We start from the raw sequence: 21,050 nt of genomic DNA on the forward strand, positions 1-21,050 counted from the left end.
CATCGATGACCCCCCTCAACTCCACCCCAACCTATCCGGTGTCAAGAGACATCGTCTGGGAAGAGAAATCATTTTTTCAAACAACGACGATCTCGTTTTCATCATCTAGGAAGACGATCGTCTTCTCAGACGAAGACGAGGCAACTCGTCGTCCTCTGGGAAGACGAGTCGTCTTCATTTGGGAAGACGATCGTTTCCCAAACGACGATCTCGTCTTCGTTGTCTGGGAAGACGATTTATCTTCCCAGACGATGTCTCTTGGCGTTGGATGGGTTGAGGTGGAGTTGAGGAGGGTCGTCGGTGGAAGAGAAACCGTTGGGAGGAAGAGACGGTCGGCGATGACACCGAAGAAAGTGAATGGGTTTTAAAACTAAATCCTAGGGGGGAATGCGATATTTTCAAACTTAGCTTAGAAAAAAATGTTAGTTTTTAAACTTTTAGGGGGGAAAATGAGGTTAAATTTTTAGAGGTTAGAGTTTCGTTAAATTTAACCGGTCATGGATGGATAAATAGTATTTCCATAGTTGATGGGGGGACTTTGAAAATTCAGCAGAGACTGGGTGGGAACTAGTCCTTTGGCCTCCGATTTTTATCAAGCACCACAAGTTGTCACTAAAATCCCCATCGGGCGGCTCCAAAACGTAAACACAAGTCAAAATAAGCCGCCTCGCTTCCTAATCTTTAGCCATTTTCTCTCTCCTTAAAAGTAAGGCCGTTCTTGTTTTCAATTCGTTTCAGAAGAGATGGAAGGGGACAGAAGAGTTGGAGTAGCGGTAGACTTCTCTCCGTGCAGCAAGAAAGCGTTAACTTGGGCGGTAGATAACGTTGTCCGTGATGGGGATCACCTTATCCTTGTCACCGTTCAGCCCGAAGTTGACTATGAGCAAGGCGAGATGCAACTCTGGGAAGCCACTGGTTCACGTAATCATCTCTCTCTCTCTTTTAAAATTTTACTCTATTTTATTTTCTTTAACTAAGATTAGGTACATGGGAAATTCTTTTGTTTCAGCTTTAATTCCTCTGGTTGAGTTATCTGATCCTGTGGTTATGAAGAAATATGGGCTGAAGCCTGACCCTGAAACACTTGATATTCTCAACACACTTGCTAGGGAAAAAGAGGTAAAATTTTTTATTATTTGATTTCATATGTAATGAATATTTATTGTTGAATTTATGAACTGTTAGCAGGTGGTGGTGCTTTTGAAGATTTATTGGGGTGATGCTCGTGAGAAGATATGTGAAGCTATTGATAAAATTCCGTTGAGCTGCCTTATTATTGGAAACAGAGGGCTTGGCAAGATCAAGAGGTTGATCTGTTTTTTCCAATCACTTCCTTGCACTTAATGCTCTTTCTTTTTATGTTGCGCTTTAATTTTTGTTCTTCATTCTTTGATATTCTCTGTTTGTTCCTGCTGGAATCAATGACTCCCATGGGAGTCAATGGCTCATCATCTAATTGGGATTTCCATGTGATTCCAGCTCATAATTTTTGTCTTACCAACGATTCCTGTTTTTGAAAAGTAAGCTTTTAAACTGGAAAAGGGCAAAGGACTGTTTTTCACCCAAGTTTTTGTTGAAATTTTAAAGCACCGCTAGGACAGATAAAAAATAAAACACTCATTTCTAAACTATCTTCTATTTAAATTTGGGAAAAAGAAAAAGATAAAATCGTTATTTTATCTTTAAATTATAAAATCTTAAAAATTTATAAAAATTTTCTCTTTTAGTTTAAAAACTATCAATTTTGTCATAAAATTAAGTTTTAGAAAATTTACTTTTTCTCCTAGGGTTTTGATTTTCTGACCAAATCTCTCCCTTTTTTACAATCAACATTGTCTGGCCATTCTTCTCCCTTTTTCTAGACCATCCATTTTTCATTCAACACTCGAAGGCATCATTGTTGAATTCAGCGTCGTGGTTGAGATAGATGAATCGCGCAACGTCGCCCAAGTGTCGTTCGATTGTGATAAATGGGTGGTCATTCGAGTATTCAATGAAAGATGGGTGGTTGCCTTTCCTTTTTCTTCGGTTGTCGACAAAAGATGGGTGGGGAAAGCCAGCTCCGATCGCTGAAGAAAAAAAATCTTAAAAATTTCAAACCTTAGGGAAAATGATGATTTTTTAAAGTTGATGTATGGGGTAAAAATTAATTTTCAAAACTTTAGGAGATGAGAAGAATAAAATAAAATTATATATTTTTTAATAATATTATTAAAATGATAATTTTATTATTGTATTTAACAAAAAATTTTTAATAAAAATTAATATATAAATAGGAATTTAAATTTTTTATTTTTGATGGATGTTTTTTAAGTTTGTCCTTTGCCTAATAATTCCTTGGGTGGCAGTGGGCGAGCCGGGTACTGCCTACAAAGTTTGGGGACAGCTAAGCATAGCATAGCCCAAAAAATTTGCAGGCAGGGCCTCACAGAAAAGTTTGCGGGTTGTATGGCAGGGCTAGTAAAAATTAAAAAAATTAATTTTTTTTTTCGGATTCTATCTGCAAATTTGTCCATGAAGACATAATCTGTTGCGGGCCTTTGCATGACACGGTCGGCGGCGTACTGACCCTTGCCTTTTTTTTTTTTTGTGACTCGGCATGGCATAGCCGTTTCCTCTATGCGCTTAATTTAGTTCAAACTAGGAATAAATATTCATTATCAATTATTTCATCTTCACCTTATTGCAGTCATCAACGTTGACTTGTAACCAACTTTCTTTTAGGATAAATACTAAGTTCAAACTTAGTAATTTAGTAAGGGCATATGTGACTCGGATGGATAGTTATTAATTTTGGACTCATTTAGCTGAAAATATCATCTTTTTGCATTAAACTGTTATTAATTTTCTTTGTTTTTATAATTTTTCAGGGCTATCATGGGCAGCGTAAGCAACTATGTGGTGAACAATGGTTCATGCCCTGTAACTGTAGTGAAGTTGGGTCATGAGATCTAGTTTCTTCGTGATGGGTCATGAGATCTAGTTTCTTCGTTACCTCTGCTGAAAGAATAAGTGTATTTGAGTTGGATTTCGTATGAGAGCCAGAAGTCTGACTTTGCATATTGATGTAGAATTGAATGAAATATTTTGTTGGTTGATATTGGGCGAGCTTGTGGCCTATGATTTGTTTTTATATTGACATAATTTGTGTATGCTAGCACTTTTGTCTGAGCTAAACTCATTGTCCCCCAAAATGGAGTCTAAATTAAATTCCATTCAAATAAGAATCCTTTTCCCACATAAGGCTTCCTACATAGCTCCAAATCATTTTGCATGCTCATATCATCATACTGAGTTGCCAAATACACTGACAATAAGGCTTCCTACATAACTCCAAATCATTTTGCGTGCTCATATCATCATGCTGAGTGCAAAATACACTGACAAAGGATCATTAGCTGTGACCATTAGAGTTTTGAACATTAATGGAATGCTTCCGTAGTGAAGGGCTTGCTGTTATTGGTTTGTGCTGCAAAGAAGAAAAGGAGTGGCATATCTCGTCGACCTTGCCCTGATTTACGATCACTTCTGCAACCATCCATACAATTTAGAGATAGTGGCTGGAAGTCAATATTTCAAAGATACTATGGTTGGTTCTAACGGATTAGGAAGTGAGAACAGGATGTAGCATAAGCTTAAGTTTGGTGGTATTACCCATACATTACCAATTCCACAATGGAGCGTTCTCAGCAACGACAGAAGCAGGTGCTCCCAGTGGCTTGCATTGAATTATCTGCGAATCATTGCGCTAATTGTCTCTTTTTTCGAGATAGGCTCTTGTTTGATTAATATAGTGTGATTTAAAGAAATAACAAAGGTTTTTGATCTAATATTCTATATCATTTTTCAAGACTGTAGTCTTAACTCTTTCTGAAAAGGATGTATTTGATGTAGTCTCGGGCCATTATCCTTTTAACTTCTTATTTCTACTTAAATGATTTCTCTCTAGCTTCAGTTGTTGGATAGTTTGTCTGGTTTATAACGCCCATAGACATTAGATAATAAGCTTTCTGAGATAATTGTGGGTTATATGAAAACACTATTGATGCAGGACAAATATATACATCACTTGTCTCTTTCAGAGAAAGGACAAGGCAATGGCGTTGAAAAGAAGGATTTTCCCAGAAGGAGAAAGACGTCTGGGGGTGTCTCTCTGAATGAAACATATAAGTCAATTCGTAAGAGTAAGCGGGGTTGGATGTGGATTTTGATGAAAATGTTGATAATGAAGATGACGAACTACTTTACCTTGGCCACTCAATGCGCCCAAATATGTGGGTGGTTATGAAGATGAGAAGACAGGAACTAATAAAGAAGAGGGGATATATTAAGGCTTATGTGGAAGAAGAAAAACCTTCACATGTTGTTTGATTCATTTGTGGACCCATGAAATGACTAGATTCCCACTACACCTGGGGAAAGATATTTCATCTGGGTTTGGTGGTAGCCTTAGCTCGCAAATGGTTTACATTATTTGTTAAAGGAAAAAACTGAAAACCTTTAAAATATCTTGAAACCCCATAATTTTCATTCTTGTGAATTCTTCAAGAAAAAGGGAAAAATCAAAACTAAACCAAAAATTTCAGAAGAGAAGCCTAAAAATGTAGAGGGAGATAAAGAAGCATCAATTATTCTAAATCCAAGGATAAAGAAACTAATAAACCTTTCGAGCTTATTTTCTTTTCCCTATAGTTTTCTCGACAACCAAAGATACCAATCGAAGAACCAAGAACAAAAATAAAAACTTAAGCCTGACACAAAAATGTAAAGTACACATAAAAGAATTTACTTGGGTGTATTGGGCAAAACAGTATATGAAAATAAGATATACGGTAGCAGTGTCAAGATTGGTGAAGAAGTTATCAAGTTACTTCTCCTGGTTGATTGATAAAGACACAGTAACCCCTCCTACTATGAGCAATAGTTCTGGTACCATCTCTACAGTAAAAAAATTCTATGCAACAATGGCACTAGCTTCTTGAAAAGCCGGAGAGGCTTTAGATTTATGTAAGAGAGTCTGTTGTGATGGGAGGCTGGTCTTATATGGTGGTGACAATTATCTTTGGGGCCAAGAGTTTGTTAAAGAGCGCAAGAGCTATTGATAGAAGGTGTTTTAAAAGAATGATGAGGTTGCAGCTGTTTCTTAGAAAGCCTATGCACCCAATTCATTACCATTTTATTTCTATCTTTTAAATGTAAGATTTTATTTGCATAATCAATCATACAATAATTCAATCCTAATTCCACAAGATATAGCCATAGATTATAAAACATTAAATTGAAAACTTTAGACTTATAAAATGTAATACAATCTGAAATTTTGAATTTGTCACATTGTTGAGATTACTTGCATCGAAGTGGTTAGTCTATTACTTTTGAAACTATACTAAATGGGTTTCAGAGAGGGTGCCTAGCCAAAAGTTCAATAACCTTAAAGTCTCACACTAATTTGTCAACCCATATCATAACGTAAGTTTATTATGCTTATTTTTATTAATCACTTAAACATGGTAATAAGCATGGCTAGGCCCATGGTACGATCCAAAGTCTTAGTCAATGTCTTCGTCCATGTCTTTATGAACCCTTAACAAGTTGATAGGCTATTTTTTTTTTAAATTTTTCATTATTTATAATTTTTTATCATTTTTAACAGATTGATTTATAGGTTTTATCCCAAAGCTCTTAGTACAACTTACAATTTTGCAAGTCATGTCATACATGTTGTGTCAAAAGAAAGGGTGTGGACAGTCAATAACAGTATTTTCTCTGATAAACTATAAAAAAATTCTCTATTATTTTTCTCAAATTGTTTCTTTAGGATGTTGGGAAATAATAAGAAATGTTGTCAAGATTTACTTGGTGAGAAGCTTATGATCGGAGGCTGTCATTGATGAATGAACACGTGGAGGTGTAATACCCTAGCTAAATGTAAAAGGCAATTTGGTCATTTCTCTATTATTTGATACTACATTTTATTACTCAAATTTTGCTTTTAAATTGTGTTCATGTGCTCGTATTCAGAGATTGTGTATGCCTATCCAATTTTTTATATATATGTATGTATAAGGTGTGTGAACAAGGAAATGTGTAAGATAAGGATTTATAATGGATGGTTAGAGATGTTAGGACCCTTGAGTTTCTTTGATCACCAAAAGTCGGCAGCGGAATGGGGTGGTTGATGGCAGGCGAACCTACATATGAGAATTGCATAGCTATGCCATGGTTGGGTTACCACTCGTCGTAGCCAAGAGCTAGGCTGGTAGCCTAAGCACGCTTGGGGTTCATTGAGGTGTTGGACGTGCACTTGTAGAAGTATTGTCGATGAGCAACTCACATGGCAGCCATGTAATGTGCACACCAGGCGTGTATCGTGCAGGCTGGACATGCTTCATGAACGTTGAATGTGTGAAAGCTCAAAACCGATGTGTCGTTGTGCACTTGCGAGAGATGAAATTCACATGAAAAAATTTATATTAGGTATTGTAGCATGCAAGCCATGCATGCTTTGGGCTAGTGTGCTATGTGCACACCCCCACATGTAATGGTGCACTTGGAGCTATTAAAATACGTTCCAACAGACCATAATGCATCCATGCCAAGCTTTTTACATTTGAGTTGAATCTTAGGAAGGTAATGTTAGCATTATTCATAAATGTGGGGACAAATTTAGTGGCCATAAGAGTTCGTAGAGGACCAAGCTAAAAAATGTAGTCTTAATTATGAGCATAAGTAATTATGAGTCACATTGGAGCTAGTTGATGAGACATCTTGATCTTGAGAATGTGTGAGCCAATTGATGAGATGTCTCGATTTTGAATAAAAGGACATGAGAATTAATCTAATATGTGATGATGACATAAGCGACACCTGAGACAAATGTTTAAATTTGACAAATATAGATGTAAGAGGTATCTAAGATAGATGCCCCATCTAATACGAAGGCATAGAAGGCATCTAAGTTCGGTATTCGACCAAGTGCTTCAGGGACGAGTAAGGGCTGTAAGACTCTGTCAAGAATATTTGTGAGGAAAATCATATTTACTACAAATGTCTACTAAGTATTACAAATCACACATTTATTTTTAGGTTTTGCAGGTAGGGAAAACAATGAGGCAAACAGGAAGGTGATTGGATTAGCGCACTAAGTTCTGTATTCGGTTATCATTATTTTCTTTTATAAATTTATGGTTGCAATCAATGTTTTTATAGGGTTAATACATAATGGATTAATATTATTATTGTAACTACTGAATTTAATTTCAGAACATTTTTTGGGCACACATATTAATTTTCAAATAAAGGTATAAGGTTTATTTTTCATTAAATTGTTGCTTTAATTTTTTTTTTTTTGTATATAAGCATAAGTAACATGTCACATCAAGATAATTATCACTAGGGGTATGCTTCTTAAATAGGGTGTTACAGGAAATTTCTAATTTGGCATAATTTTATAGGCCGTTATTTGTAAGAGGGAACAACCTTGTAACTTGTAAGGGAAATTGGTTAAAAAGGCCATATTATGAAGCCCAACTACTCCATTGGGCATTTGATGGCAGGCTTCAAACTAACCCATTCGCTGAATCTATATTTTGAGTTTAGTAACTAACAAGAAAATTAAGTTAATCTTTAGAGATAGAATGATAGTCTTTATTATTGATATTTGTATTAATAATAAACATTAATTTATGTATTAAAAAATGTTATATCACTATATAAAATAGTTGTTGTTATTATTATTATTAGTACACATAATTTTATTAATTAATTATATGTTTAGAATTAAAAGTGTAATATTGTAACACATCATTCATACGTACCGTCCTCTAGAGGAAGATGTCAATAAATAGGCTATTTTAGTATGCATAAATTTTTAAAACATAAATAAATGATATAGAACTTTCAATAAAACATTAATCATAAATCAAGTAAAAATTACAAAAATATCCTTATGAAAACATAATAGTTAGAAGTGTACAAAAGATGTTCACAACACAAAAACATTAGCAACATCAACATGGGGTGTGTAGCCAAAACATAAAGATAACTGAAATACATAAATTGATAAAATCTTGAATAGACAAAAATGCCCTCAATTGCTCTATGTCAGTTGACTACTATTTACCCACAACCATCACAATCGCTTATACCTACACACATGAAAGTAGGAGAGTGAGTGATAACACTTAGTAAGTTAGGACTATTATAAACTTTTACTTGTTTCCTAAATTGTCCTTGCCTTGACCCATACTAACTTTGTCATCTAGAGTTTATCTCTATACTCTCATTAAGATGATATTAGGTCTTACATCTTATAACTATACTCATACTACTCTCAAGAACCTTTAGGCTATGCATCATAATTCTCAAACTAAACTAAGACTTTCTCGGTCACTAAAGAACCACTCCTTGAATTCTTAACTAGTGTGCCATATCATCTCTAGGGTCAACTTTGTCTCACTCGTTCACTAAGAAACCACTCCTTTAAACTTCTATCTAATGTGACATATTATCTATTAGTAAAAGCATCGTCATCTGGAAGTTATGTCTCATAGTTGTATACTAGGTTGATTGAACTAGATCGAATACATGGATTTGACACATTGGTCATGTGAACACTCGTTAATCCACTACACTTGATCATATCTCATTTGGGCTCTACCACAAACAAGTACCTTACTATGAGTACAATGTTTTACTATAGGCAGTGTTGGAAAAATGTACACATAGTGCCCTTTTGTAATGATCTTAACACGTCTAACATGCATGTATCTCGAGCCTCATGTCATCTCTAGCTCAACTTAGCTTTCACCTTAACCATATCTCATGCCCCTCCAAAGTCTTATCTCTTGGGCACATTGGGTACTACTATATACTCAAGATTTCTATATTGCCTCTTAGAACAACTCATAAACCTTTAGCCTAGTTTCTTTTATCTTTCTTTATTATGCCTTTTATACACGGATGTGCCATTTAAGATACATGGGCATGTATCTTCCTTGTACATTAGACACGGGCATGTTGCTTTACTATGCCATATACATGGGCATGTTGCTTTCTTAAACACGGGCATGTTAACCTAGTAAATTATACATGACCTTTTTTCCTCATAACCTCTCCTCGTGTAAACCAAATCACTTATACACAAGAGGGTGTATGTCTCCTAACACGAGCATGTATTTTTTTTTCTATACTTAGCATAATTTTCAAACATAACTCATTTTGATCGCTTTACTTCTTAAGGGTATTTTAGTTATTTCACCCCACACATGGTCTTGAAAAAGTCATACACAAGTGAACCTACTGCCCTGGTTAACTGCTCAATGATCAACAGTGTCTAATAGTTGTCGAATCATTGGAAAACTCAGTCTGATATCTAGAATTCATGCACACGGGCATGTGTCCTATACCACACAATCTTGTGTCCAACCTAGAAAGTAGACTGAGGAACCTTAAATTTCACAATCTATATGATCCTTATATGTTTTCATGCACCTTACGGATAATTCCATACTATACGATGAATTAAGGACAAGAATTATGGCTTACAAATCAACCATACAACTTATACATTCATGAGCAATCGCAAATCATACCCTTACTTGTGTTACTCAATATCGCATCCATACCTAATTTATCAAACAACACGCCACTCCTCTCCAAACATATGTATATATTCATTCTCATCACAAGTTCATCAATGATATGCAAGATCCTTATCAAAGTCATAAGAATAGCACTGCATTATTAAAAAGATTTCAATTGTAATGATCAAATTTTTTTTTTTAAATCAACATGTCCAAAAACCCTAAATTGAAACTATCCAAAATAATATATATATATCAATTTTCACAATAACTACTTAATTTGGAAAAAGAAACCACAAATTCGAAAACTACACGTTGAAAAACCTTATAATAGAAAAAATATCAATTTGCCCCCTTAAATGGTAAATATCATAAAACCCCTAAGTGAAAAATATCAAACAAAACCCTTTAATGGCAAATAGCAGAAAGACCCCTTATAAAAATCATCAACTAACTGCTAACCCTAAACTCGTAATTTCAAAAGGTAGGAACTATTTCAAAACCCACATTTCCCCTTTCTCCATGATCCCACAATCCTCTCAAGTTCTAAAAAGTGCCTTTTTGCCCCCTACTCATGATCCTAAGAGTCTAACAAGTTTATAAATTGACTCTTTGCTCCTTACGTCGTGAGAGCCTACGAGGCTAACACTATTTGAAAACTTGCAAAACTTAAACTGAAATTTGAGATTTTCTAATTAAAGAATTTGAACTTTCAAAATTATTCATAAAAGAGATCAAATTTTCAAGAATTTTTAAATTAAAAATATCGAACAAACACAATTAAGATTATTTATTTCATTTTATTTGAAAATAAATATTATTAATTTGATACTTTTTATAAAAACTAATAAAAATTTAATATTTTTAAAAGTTTGACCGGTAAAACTTAAATATTCAAATTGTCTTATAAAAAAATAAAACAAAATTTATTTAATAGGCCAAAAGACTTATTTCCACCCAAGGTTTAGTCTATTCCTAAACTCTCACTCTTTTAAATTTTGAAAACCTAAATACCTGCTAGTCATCAAACTTCTTTTAGAACTTATTGTTAGCTACAAGATAAAAATGTCATTTAACTAATAATATTAAAAAACTAAAATTTTATCTTATTTTATCTTGTTAATTTAAAAATCTAACAATTTTTTTCCACCCAAAAGTTTGAAAAGTTATCTTTGCCCCCTAGTGTTTCATTTTTTTTTCCCTTCCTTCTCTAACGACTATTCTCCAGCCGATCTCCCATCTGTCGATGCTCCCTCTCACCTCTTGAATGAAGACACAACTGCAAAGCAACCATGATCGTGATGAATCAAAGTGGCTTCGCCAAAGATCCATCGTGCTTCATCCAAAACATCTCCCCGTCGCCCAAAGAAGCAAACGAAGATGAATTGTCTTCGACCACCTAAAAAGACGAAGATAAATCATCTTTGTCTCTTTGTCAAATGAAGATGATTTGTCTTCAACTGCTGACAGACTCTCTTGAGCGAGAGAAGAAGATGGGTGAGAAGGGTCGGTTGTCAGTTAGAACAAAGAAGATGGTCGAAGAAAGAGAAAAATACCATAAGGGAGAAATGTAACTTTTCAAACTTTGGGTGGAGGAAATTGTTTGTTTTTCAAATAAAAGGGGGTAGGGGGGATAAGATAAAATTTTAGTTTTTTAAATATATTTGTTTAATGACTTTTTACTTTTTGTAAATAATGGTAAATTTTAACAAAAATTAGATGACGAGTGAGTATTTGAGTTTTTAAAATTTAATAGATAAGAGGTTGAGAATGGACCAAATCTTGAGTGGGAATAAGTCTTTTTGGCCTTTAAAAAAAAAAAAATGCAATAATCCTAAAAGTCATCCCTTCGTCTACCAAATCTATCTATGACTTAACATAATTAACACCAACAAGAAACAAGGATAGAACAATTTTATGAAGGCCAAATGACTTTTTCCCACCCAAGGTTTGATGCAAACTCAACTTTTCATCTACTAACCATCGAAATTCTAATACCCACTCATTTGTTAATTTTGGTCATTATTGTCAAAGATGAAATTGTTATTTATAGAATTTATCTAGAAAATATTAAAATTATCTCCTTTTTCCCCCTTAGTTTTGAAAACTAACAATTCTCCCATAATTTAGTTTTAAAATTAATTTTTTTACTTTTACAAAATTCATTTTTGCCCTCCCCCATTTTTAGGGTTACATATTTATAATTTTGAAACCTTCACTTACCCCCCATATTTTTTACTCTTACACCACCACCCCATTCTTTGAAACTTTCACTTTTCCTTCTCTTCTCTAGTTGCCCCTCATTTTCGACATCGTTGTTCATTCCAATGGTGCACCTTAAACTCTTAAATTAATGGACATATAACGAAGGCCGAATACAAAGCCAAAGCTGACTGAATCGATGTGAAATAAGCTTAGGGTTTCAACTTTGTTGGCAAATTCGCATCATCATTGACCTCTCCTTCGGTGGGTGACGACGACACAACATCTCCTTCCTTCGATTTGTCAAAATTGAAGGGAGACAGTGTGTCGGTGGTTAACGACAAAGCCGAATCAAAGCTTTTGTAGCTGAAATCGAGTAAGATTTCTCACTCAATTTTTACCAAAATTTTGCATCAGGCAAGATATAAATGGGAAGAAGGTGAAGGGGAAGTCACATCTACTCGGTCTTAGTTGTTGGAGACAAAGGGAGAAAGATATTGACGGTGATTTGGATGTTGAAGTTAAAGAGGGGGTGAAATTGAAATTTTTGAAAAGGCTAGGGATGGCTCTATATAGAAAAAATATGAGAGTCTAAATAAAACCTAGACTTGGGGAAAAAATGAGGTTAGTTTTTAAACTTGAAAAAAATAGGGGGGGAATTATTAGGTTTCAAAATTAAGGTAAGAAAAATAAGATAATTTTTTTATCTTTTACATAAAAAAACTAAATAACAATTTTATTTCTGATAATAACAATCAAAATTAGTAGATAATATATATTTGAATTTTCAAAAGTTACTTTTTGTATAAGTTTGGGTTAGTACCAAACCGTGGGTGGGAATAAGTCTTTTGGCCTTGTATAAAAAGGAACTACTGTTTGTAACAGAGACAACCGACTCACACACAGCTCCATTTTCCATATTCCCCTTCTGCTCTCTTTACAGATCTGATCAAGACCGTGAGTGACTTACCTTGTTTGAAATTCTTTATCTCTCTTTTCTAATTCTTTATCTGTTTATCATCACCATGCATGCAATGTAGCTTCAATGATTCCTTCATTCCGTTGCCAACCGATCCGTTAATGTTGTCTGTTTGCTTCTGGGATTTGTTTTTTTGGTGTGTCTTATCACCTCAAGCATTTTTCTTCATGGGAAAAAATTTTAAAATTTGATATTTTTTAGCTTTGTTGAGTTCAAGTTTCAAGATTGATATCATACTCGTAGTGGGCAGAAATTTCATGTTTTTAAATTGTTTTCTGCAGTATTGTGAGTAAATATATTCTGGGTCAGAATGGGATTCAGTTTGGGTCATAGATTTAATGCTTTTTTTAAGTTGGATAATTCTTCTGTATTTTGTGTGTCCACAGATAAATGACTGAGCTTTTAACATGGTACACGTTTGTTTATGAGTTCGATTCCTTGTTGTGCAAATTTTATTATTAAATGTGACCAACTAAAGATTCGGTGGCTTGAATTTTGAATCAATTATGTAGTTGATGATGTCTCTTTATTTTCAAATATATACTCTGGAATGTTTTCTTTCAATTTTGGTAACATTTCTCAATTTTGGTTGTGCCTTTCTTTTCTCTCTCTCTCTCTTTTTTTTTTTTTAATTGAAAGTAAACTCATTTCTTCTTGTTTGACTAGGTCCCTACACAGTTAATTAATTGCTTTTTAGAGTATAATCTGGTTGTTTGGTAGGAATTTTTTCATGATTATTAGTTTGAGCAGACTCATTTATCTAATTATTCTTCTTTTATTTGTCTTGACCATCCAGTTTTACGAAGGAAAATGATTCTGTTTGTCACTGTTTTTTTCTTGTAGGATCAATCAACTGTATTTGAGTTTGTCAAAGACTTTGTTGTTCATTTTTTCTTAATATTTTTCCTTTTTCACATTGTCTTTTTGCTTGGTCAAGCTTGAATATCTTTTATTACTGCAGGTAATCTACTTTTACCTTAAGTAAAATCATTATATATGTTTAGTTGCCACTAAAATGAGTTTTATTCAGTGATTACCTTTGTATTTTTAATGGAGTGTTCTTCTGAAAATGAGACCATTTGGTAGATAGCTGCAAAGGCCCAGGATGAAATGAATTTTTGCAAACTGGAAATTTATTTGCTATTAGGGATTGACAACAGATACCAAAAATAATTCTTTTTGCCTGATTAAATATGATAATTTTGATTACTCTTATTTTGAATTAGAAGTCAATTTCCGAATGTTTCTGTCATATTTTCTACCTTATCATTAAAACCAATTCCTTGAGCACCCCAAAGGCTTAAGTCTTTCTCTTTGGAAACATGTGGCTCTCCACAATATCATTCAAGGAAATTTATTGTTCTCCCATGGTTTATAAGGTCAATATCAGAATTAATGAATAATAACATCTTAACCTTAAGCATTTTACATCCAACAACATCCATACTCAATGTGCATGGGTAGTGGTGGTTCTAAAATCAATGTTGTGAATTCCTCATTCTTGTTCAACTAAAGTATGGTGCTGCTCTAGCTAAAGTTTCAAGGCCTCATGTATAGAACAGCTCGGTTAAACCTGTAAGATAATAGACTTTGTCATGAAGGCTTTCTCTAGTCTTGCATCAACTAAATTGTTTGTTTCCCTTTTGCTTTATCACCCTAGTTGTGCTTTGTGTCTCTATTGATTGTCCTTGTAAACTATAAAGTGGCTTCTATATATTGTTATTGTTTTTTTCCTCTTTTTGGTTTTTGTTTTGACAATAGAGAACCTAAAATATATAACATAGTGAATATAGAAGGATTGTGTCAAATACTATTGAGCTTAAGGACTAGTGACATTTTGATTACTTCTTATATGAGTATGCTTAGCTATTCTTTTTCCTCATTGCCTTGAAAATTGAGGTTTTATTGTGTCAACATGATATTGGACCATCTAATGTGACCATAATTTAAGAGATGATTACCATAAATTTAGTGCAGAGATCATTTGTGACTGCTGGTAATATTAAAACCTTACTAACATATAAAAAAAATCTCATGGCAGGCCATGAGCAACTTGCATTTGCCGTCTAATTGTAAATTTTTCATTTGGTTAAAAGTTTTACAAAGTTTTATTTGAAAATCATAGAGTTGACAAATTCAGGATGATGTAACTGTTTATAGCTGACATGTTAGCTTCATTTTTTTGGGTCCAGCCACCTATGGTGCTGAGGATGCCATTGCAACCCGAGAACAAAAAGCACCCTGATGAGGAAGATTCTTGTTCTGTAGCTTACTCATATCCTTTGACCCCCAGGAATCATTGTTTGATATCTTATTCTTCTATACCTTCTTGTTCTTTCTATTGCCTCTCCACTCTCTTTCTTTTCAAAATTCATGTTATCTTTTCACTATGCATAGAACTGCAGCATTTTCAAGGACTATTAAGTCCAGGATGACTGTTTCTGCAGCTCCTCCATTTAGATGTACAGAACATGCAGAGAAACAGAAGGAGGTACTGCCTTTATATATATATATTCAACATGAATCTTGTAGTTTGAGTTTTCATATATAATGTATCTATTATGTTGCATTTTTTTTAGTTTTATTCAAAATTAGAGGAGAAACATAAAGCAATGGAAGCTGAGAAAAGCCAGAGTGAAGCAAGGACCAAGGTATGTCTCTCATGCAAATTAGGATAGTTAGAAATCTCTCTTTCTAATGATTTTTAGTGGAAATTAATTATCATGCAATTCTTTACTTTGTATTCCCACTTTCAGTTATGTTGGCCTTTTTGAGTTGGATGATTCTTACTTTGACCTTCTTCCAGATCTTAATATTTGAAGGAAGAGATAGAGGCGGCTATCAAGCCATTCAGAAAGAATTTATCTTTTATGGGGAACCCAATGCCAAGCTTCTACCATGAGGGACTACCACCAAAAGCTGACCTGAGAAAGGTATTGCATGGTTTTGTTTGTTCTTCTTGTCATATAAAAGTTTAGGATTCTGAGATGCCATGCAAACCACTTTCTCCACAAAGCTGCTGAGAAATTTTGACTTTTTGATTGATGAATAGAAGTATAAAAGCATAAGTGTAGGGTTCATCTATTACAAAATTATTTTCTCCTATATGTTGAAACACTTATATAAACTGGAAAAGAAAGAAAGGGAATTCTTAAGCAACTGCTGGGTCAGGCCTGCCTAGCAGATTCCACATTAGGTGCTGTGGCACCATCAGCAGCAGTTGTGATCTTGTCCAAATTCTGAGCCTTCCCCAAAATAATTTGGATCTGAAAACCCAGTAAGATGGATGAAGAATTAGAACTTTTAACTAATGAAATAGAACAAGGAAGCTAATTAATCAGTACAACCATAGGTTTCTGAATGAAAGAACCTCCATGAACCTGCTTGGAGTTCACTGTAGATATCTTCACCTCTGTAGCATCACAACGTGTAAATCTAAGTAGTTTCAATACTAAAGGGTCTTTAGTTAATTAATTAACATGAATAGAATGGGACCTCCTACCCTTGTTAATAGCCAGTCCATCTCCTTTCAGAATCTAAGCGATTTTTTTAACAGTAGGAAAGGCTGCATTAAATCATACCAGTATTTGCATTAATACAGAGAAATAGGAAAAGTTATCCAACTAGACAGTCTGTTAGAGAAAAGATTAACTTTAAGCTTTAGTAGCAATTAAAAAATGTCTGCAATTTTGCAAGTTATCTGTTAGACTTAGATTATAACAATAGTATAAAAGGAAAAGGATAAAGCAATAGTATGTACCATGTCCATGGCTAGGGTTAAATTCGAGTTGAGCCGAGCTCGAGCTCGGCTTGGTTCACATATAGCTGAGCTCGAGCTTGTGAAAGCCAAGCTCAAACTCGGTTCGAATTCGGTTCAGTTCGTTTTTCGTTATTAAAACGACGTCATTTTAATATATATTGGTCAAAACAATGTCCTTTTATATCAAAATTTTTAATTGAAAAATCTGACGAGTAGCTCGAGCCCTAGCTGAGCTAGGGCTGGCTCGTTTCGGGCTCGTTCGAGCCGAGCTCGAGCTCGAACGGGTTTGGTTTGAATCCAGCCCTATCCATGGCTGAGAGTTCAACATTATTGTACTGCTCTATGTAACACTGCAACAAGTACATCTTAAGAAAGTGGAAGCTTGCCCAGTAGGCAGTTAGATGTAACCATGCTGGCATTACTATGATAACTTTAGAGCTTGAAGGTCTCTGTCCCTAGGAACATGATGCTTAGGTGTGAGGTTGAGATGGCGGAAAGACAGAAGAGGATAAGCAGCTGTAAACAGGGCATGCCATAGCTGTCTTGGGCTATTTTCTTCTGATAGAATTACAAAGCGGTAGCAAGCAGCTCTTTAAGCAGCAGGTTTTTAAAAGCATGAACCAATGAAATTAGCTTGTTTGGATGGAATCTGTGACTAATAAACCCCATTTAGAAAATTCTAAAAATGCAGATTTTCATGTCATTAATTTTTCATTTTAGTAAAATGCAGACAGAAAAATGAATTAAAACCATCCATCTAAGAGCCAGTGCAGATAAAAAATCGGGGAAAAATAATCAAAATTGAGCTTTCAATTCTACATTTTATGATATCTTTATGAGGAATTATGAAGAAATATATAGCTAATAAAGAAAACAAGAAAAATTGTAGATACCCTAGCAAGACTGTGGTAGAAAATGAAGGGCTTCCTTTATTATCTTCATTGTAGAGATGACCTTTCTGAAATTCCTTTAAGTTTTGGGCTTAGATTAATTATATCACGCCTTTTCCACTTAACATTGCTCGTAATGTCACCAAGATGTCGTAGTTTGTTGCTAATTTTTCCTTTGTTATCTTTTTTTTTTTTTAGGAAGTGTGCTCAGTTAAAAATTACACTGTTGTTCATGTTGAACATAAACAATATTGCTTCATTTTGTAGCAAGTATAAAGAATAGAAAAACAAAACTTCTTAGTCTCTATATCTCTCCTCCCTACCAAATGATGTCGTTTTCTCCGATAATGGGTAAAAGGACATCATTTTGTAAATGAGCGCGAACTTTGAACCACGAATCTTAGTCACAAATTTGAGTTATGGATGTGAAGTCGGTTTTTTGAAACTTATCTTGCTCATCTTGCTCAAACTTGATTCAAATTTAAACCAAGCCTAGTTGAGCCGAATTTTACGACCAATTTAATTCAATTCAAATTCAGCCTTAAGATAAGCATTGGTTAATCTTATTATTTGTTATGGTGAGAGGTAAATTAAATGAAGTGAGGATTAGACAATTAGTTAGGTTTTTTAACATGGTTTGACCTATTTTTTTGAAACTTCTACAGTTATGTGATTAGTAACTTTTTGAGATAGCTCAAGTAAAGTGTGAGTAGTAGAATGTCTTGATTTTGGATAGGGGTTTGAAAAAGAGTGGTTGAATTTCTATGATAACCTCTTCGTCTATTTTAGCAATATGCTTATTTAATTAAATGAAAGGATCATGTTACAACATAACTAGTTATCATAAAAACAAATCTGTTTGGCTTTTGCCTCACAATTCTCAACTTAAAGTCCTTATCAAAATTAGCAAAAGCAGCTGATCCTAAGGGTGCAATTGATTTGTAGGTATATGTGTATGCATGCTTTTTTTTTCCCTTCATTTGGCAGGGAGTAGAGATAAAGAGATTAAGAAGTTTTGTTTTTCTATTCCTGGTACCTGTTGTAAAATGAAGCGATATTGTAGATGTCCAACATGAACAACACCATAATTTTTAACTAAACAAACTTCCTAAAAATAAAAAGATAATAAAGGAAAAATAAGTGACCAACTGTATCCTTGTTGCATTTCTATGACATTTTGGTGATATTAAGAGGAATGCTAAGTGAAAAAGGTGTGATATGATTATATCTTAGCCCAAAACTCGAAGAAAATCCAGAAAGAGAATCACTACAGTGAATATTTGTATCCCTAGGCCTTTGTTAGTGCGGCTGTAGGTAGTAAACTGAAGCTGTTACCCTGTTGGGTTTTTCAAAAATAGGCTTTTGAACCTAGGAGACAGTGAAGATGAAAGTATTAGTAGGAAATGTGTAATTGGAATTTGTGATAAGTAAATTTAACTGATGAAAGCAGTTGAACCTTAGGCCACTAGATGAATTGGCCTTGATTGTCCTCAAAGTTGGAGGCTATCAAACATATTTTCTTTGTCCCTGTTGCATTCACCAAAAATATGTATCTGGTTGTTTAAAAATGGTAGGAAATTTGTTTTACAGGAAAAGGGTGTGGCCTGGCCTCTTACCTCCTCCATTGTCACCTTTCAGAAGGGCATCATCCTTGTGCCACTGCATTTTCATCTGCAATACAACATAAGGTCAGAGAAACTTGGTTAGGAAAATTTCAGAGTGGTTTTTCATTTTGGAGAACCATTTTTAGCATCCACGGTTTAATAGTCTGATCCAATTTTAACATATGTTGCTATAGGACTCAACGTTTATTATACATATTAGAATAATTTATGATGGCTTTTGGGTTTTACAACCCAAAAGACGATTTGATATCTTAAAGAACTCATAACAATTTCAGCAATGTGAGATGCACATCTAAACTCAACATTTTTATTATATTTTGTCGATATGAGATTTATTTAGCGCATTGAAATATCATAGTAAAGCACATGAATTACAATAAGTCTCCAAGAAGTCCCTACTACCATACAATGTTTCAAGAAATTCAAATAAAACACCTAGCAAGATTATTTGTTCAAAAAAAAAAAAAAACTGAAAACCTTTAAAATGTCTTGAAACTACATAATTTTCATTCTTGTGAATTCTTTAGGGAAAGGCAGAAGAGAAGCCTGAAAATGTTGAGGGAGATAAGAAAAGTTCAATTCTTCAAAATCCAAGGATATAGAATCTAACCCTATAGATTTCTTGGCAACGAAACATACCAAGCCAAGAACAAAAGATAAAAACTTAAGCACATTACTCAAGATTGTAAAGAAATCGACACACACAAAAGCATAATTCCCAATCATTTCACAAGAAATGAGCAATTCTTATACAAAATTTCTCTCATCCAAGCGGTCATAATTGATTCAAGAAAGTTTATTTACTCGGGTATGTTGGGAAAAGCAGTAAGTGCAGATAAAGCACATGACTTACATACATTAAGTCTCCAGGAAAATCCCTACTACCATGCAATGTTTCAGGAAATTCAAATGAAACACCAAGCAAGATTGTTTGTAAATAAAGAAATCTGAAAACTTAAAAATGCCTTGAAACCCCATCACATTTTCATTCATGTGAATTCTTTAAGAAAAAGAGAAAATATCACAACCGAACAAAGAATTTCAGAAGGGAAGGCTGAAAATGTGGAGGGAGATAAGAAAGCTTCAATTCTTCTAAATACAAGGATTCTTATTATATTTCCCCTATAGTTTTCTCGGCAACCAAACATACCAAGCCAAGAACAAAAAATAAAAACTTAAGCCTATTACACAAGATTGTAAAGAAACCAATACACAAAAAAGCAATTCCAACTATTCCACAAGAAATGAACATGTGAATCAATAAACTTCTGTGGTTATTTTCTTTCACAAAATTTCTCATCTAAGCTACCACAATTGATCCAAGAAAGTGATATTTACTTGGGTATGTTGGCCGAAGCGGTATGTGCAGATAAAGACATGCGATAGCATTGTTAAGATTATCAAGTTACCCCTCCTTGTAAATTGATGAAGACACAGTAACGCTTCTACTACGAGCAATAGTTCTGGTGCCATCTCTCAAGTGAAAAACTCTATGCAACAATGGCGCTTCTTGGAATGTTGGAGAGGCTTGAGATTTTTGTGAGGGAGTCTGTTGTGATGGGGGGCTGGTCTTATATAGAGGTGATAGTTATCTTTGGGGCCTAGAGTTTGTTAAGAGCATTCGGTTAAAGGTAGTTTTAAAGAATCATGAGATTGCGTCTGTTTCCTAAGCAGCCTAGGCACTCAATTCATTGCCACTCTATTTGAATATTTTAAATGTAAGATCTTATTTACATAAACAAACATTAAATCATTCAGTTCTAATTCCACTGGATATACACGTAGGCTATAAAACACTGAATTAAAAACTTTAGGATTATGAAAATACTTGGAACATCATACAATCTGAAAATTTGAATTTGTGACGTTGCTGAGATTACTTGCATTGGTATGACTAATCTTTTGCTTCTGAAACCTCTCTGAAAGATAACTTTCAATCAGTAAAATTATACTGTATGGGTTTCAGTAAGAGTATGTAGTTTATATATAATAGGGTAATAGATTTTATCA

General features: G+C 34.1%; 2 protein-coding genes and 1 long non-coding RNA gene across 15 annotated transcripts in view; 2 read left to right on the forward strand and 1 right to left on the reverse strand.

Moving 5' to 3' along the window:
• Nucleotides 1–615: 615 nt before the first annotated feature.
• Nucleotides 616–3,098, forward strand: LOC123212559 (universal stress protein PHOS32). Its single transcript, XM_044631738.1, has 4 exons — nucleotides 616–921; nucleotides 1,010–1,119; nucleotides 1,189–1,307; nucleotides 2,871–3,098. The coding sequence occupies exons 1-4, from the start codon at nucleotides 744–746 to the stop codon at nucleotides 2,953–2,955; spliced, it is 492 nt and encodes a 163-aa protein (XP_044487673.1). The 5' UTR covers nucleotides 616–743; the 3' UTR covers nucleotides 2,956–3,098.
• Nucleotides 3,099–12,614: 9,516 nt separating this feature from the next.
• The window catches only part of LOC123210122 (protein WVD2-like 3), a 64,668-nt gene continuing 56,232 nt past the window's right edge, over nucleotides 12,615–21,050 (forward strand). For 2 of the 13 annotated variants that reach the window (XM_044628339.1, XM_044628338.1), the window contains exons 1-5: nucleotides 12,615–12,743; nucleotides 14,958–15,040; nucleotides 15,154–15,256; nucleotides 15,345–15,416; nucleotides 15,572–15,698. In XM_044628339.1, the coding sequence (XP_044484274.1) occupies nucleotides 14,964–15,040; nucleotides 15,154–15,256; nucleotides 15,345–15,416; nucleotides 15,572–15,667 (348 nt within the window). In that variant the 5' untranslated portion in view covers nucleotides 12,615–12,743; nucleotides 14,958–14,963 and the 3' untranslated portion in view covers nucleotides 15,668–15,698. Of the gene's footprint in view, nucleotides 12,744–12,773; nucleotides 12,902–13,382; nucleotides 13,727–13,821; nucleotides 14,341–14,957; nucleotides 15,257–15,344; nucleotides 15,417–15,571; nucleotides 15,699–16,984; nucleotides 18,205–19,005; nucleotides 19,343–20,397; nucleotides 20,722–21,050 lie in introns of those variants that run through there. The other 11 variants (XR_006501207.1, XR_006501208.1, XM_044628337.1 and 8 more) reach the window with 10 other exon arrangements.
• Nucleotides 15,783–16,178, reverse strand: LOC123210124. Its single transcript, XR_006501210.1, has 2 exons — nucleotides 16,113–16,178; nucleotides 15,783–16,031 (listed from the first exon to the last, which is right to left on the reverse strand). It is a non-coding gene; the product is annotated as an uncharacterized LOC123210124 (long non-coding RNA).

Source organism: Mangifera indica, chromosome 3 (assembly GCF_011075055.1).
Source record: "Mangifera indica cultivar Alphonso chromosome 3, CATAS_Mindica_2.1, whole genome shotgun sequence".
NCBI lineage: Eukaryota > Viridiplantae > Streptophyta > Magnoliopsida > Sapindales > Anacardiaceae > Mangifera > Mangifera indica.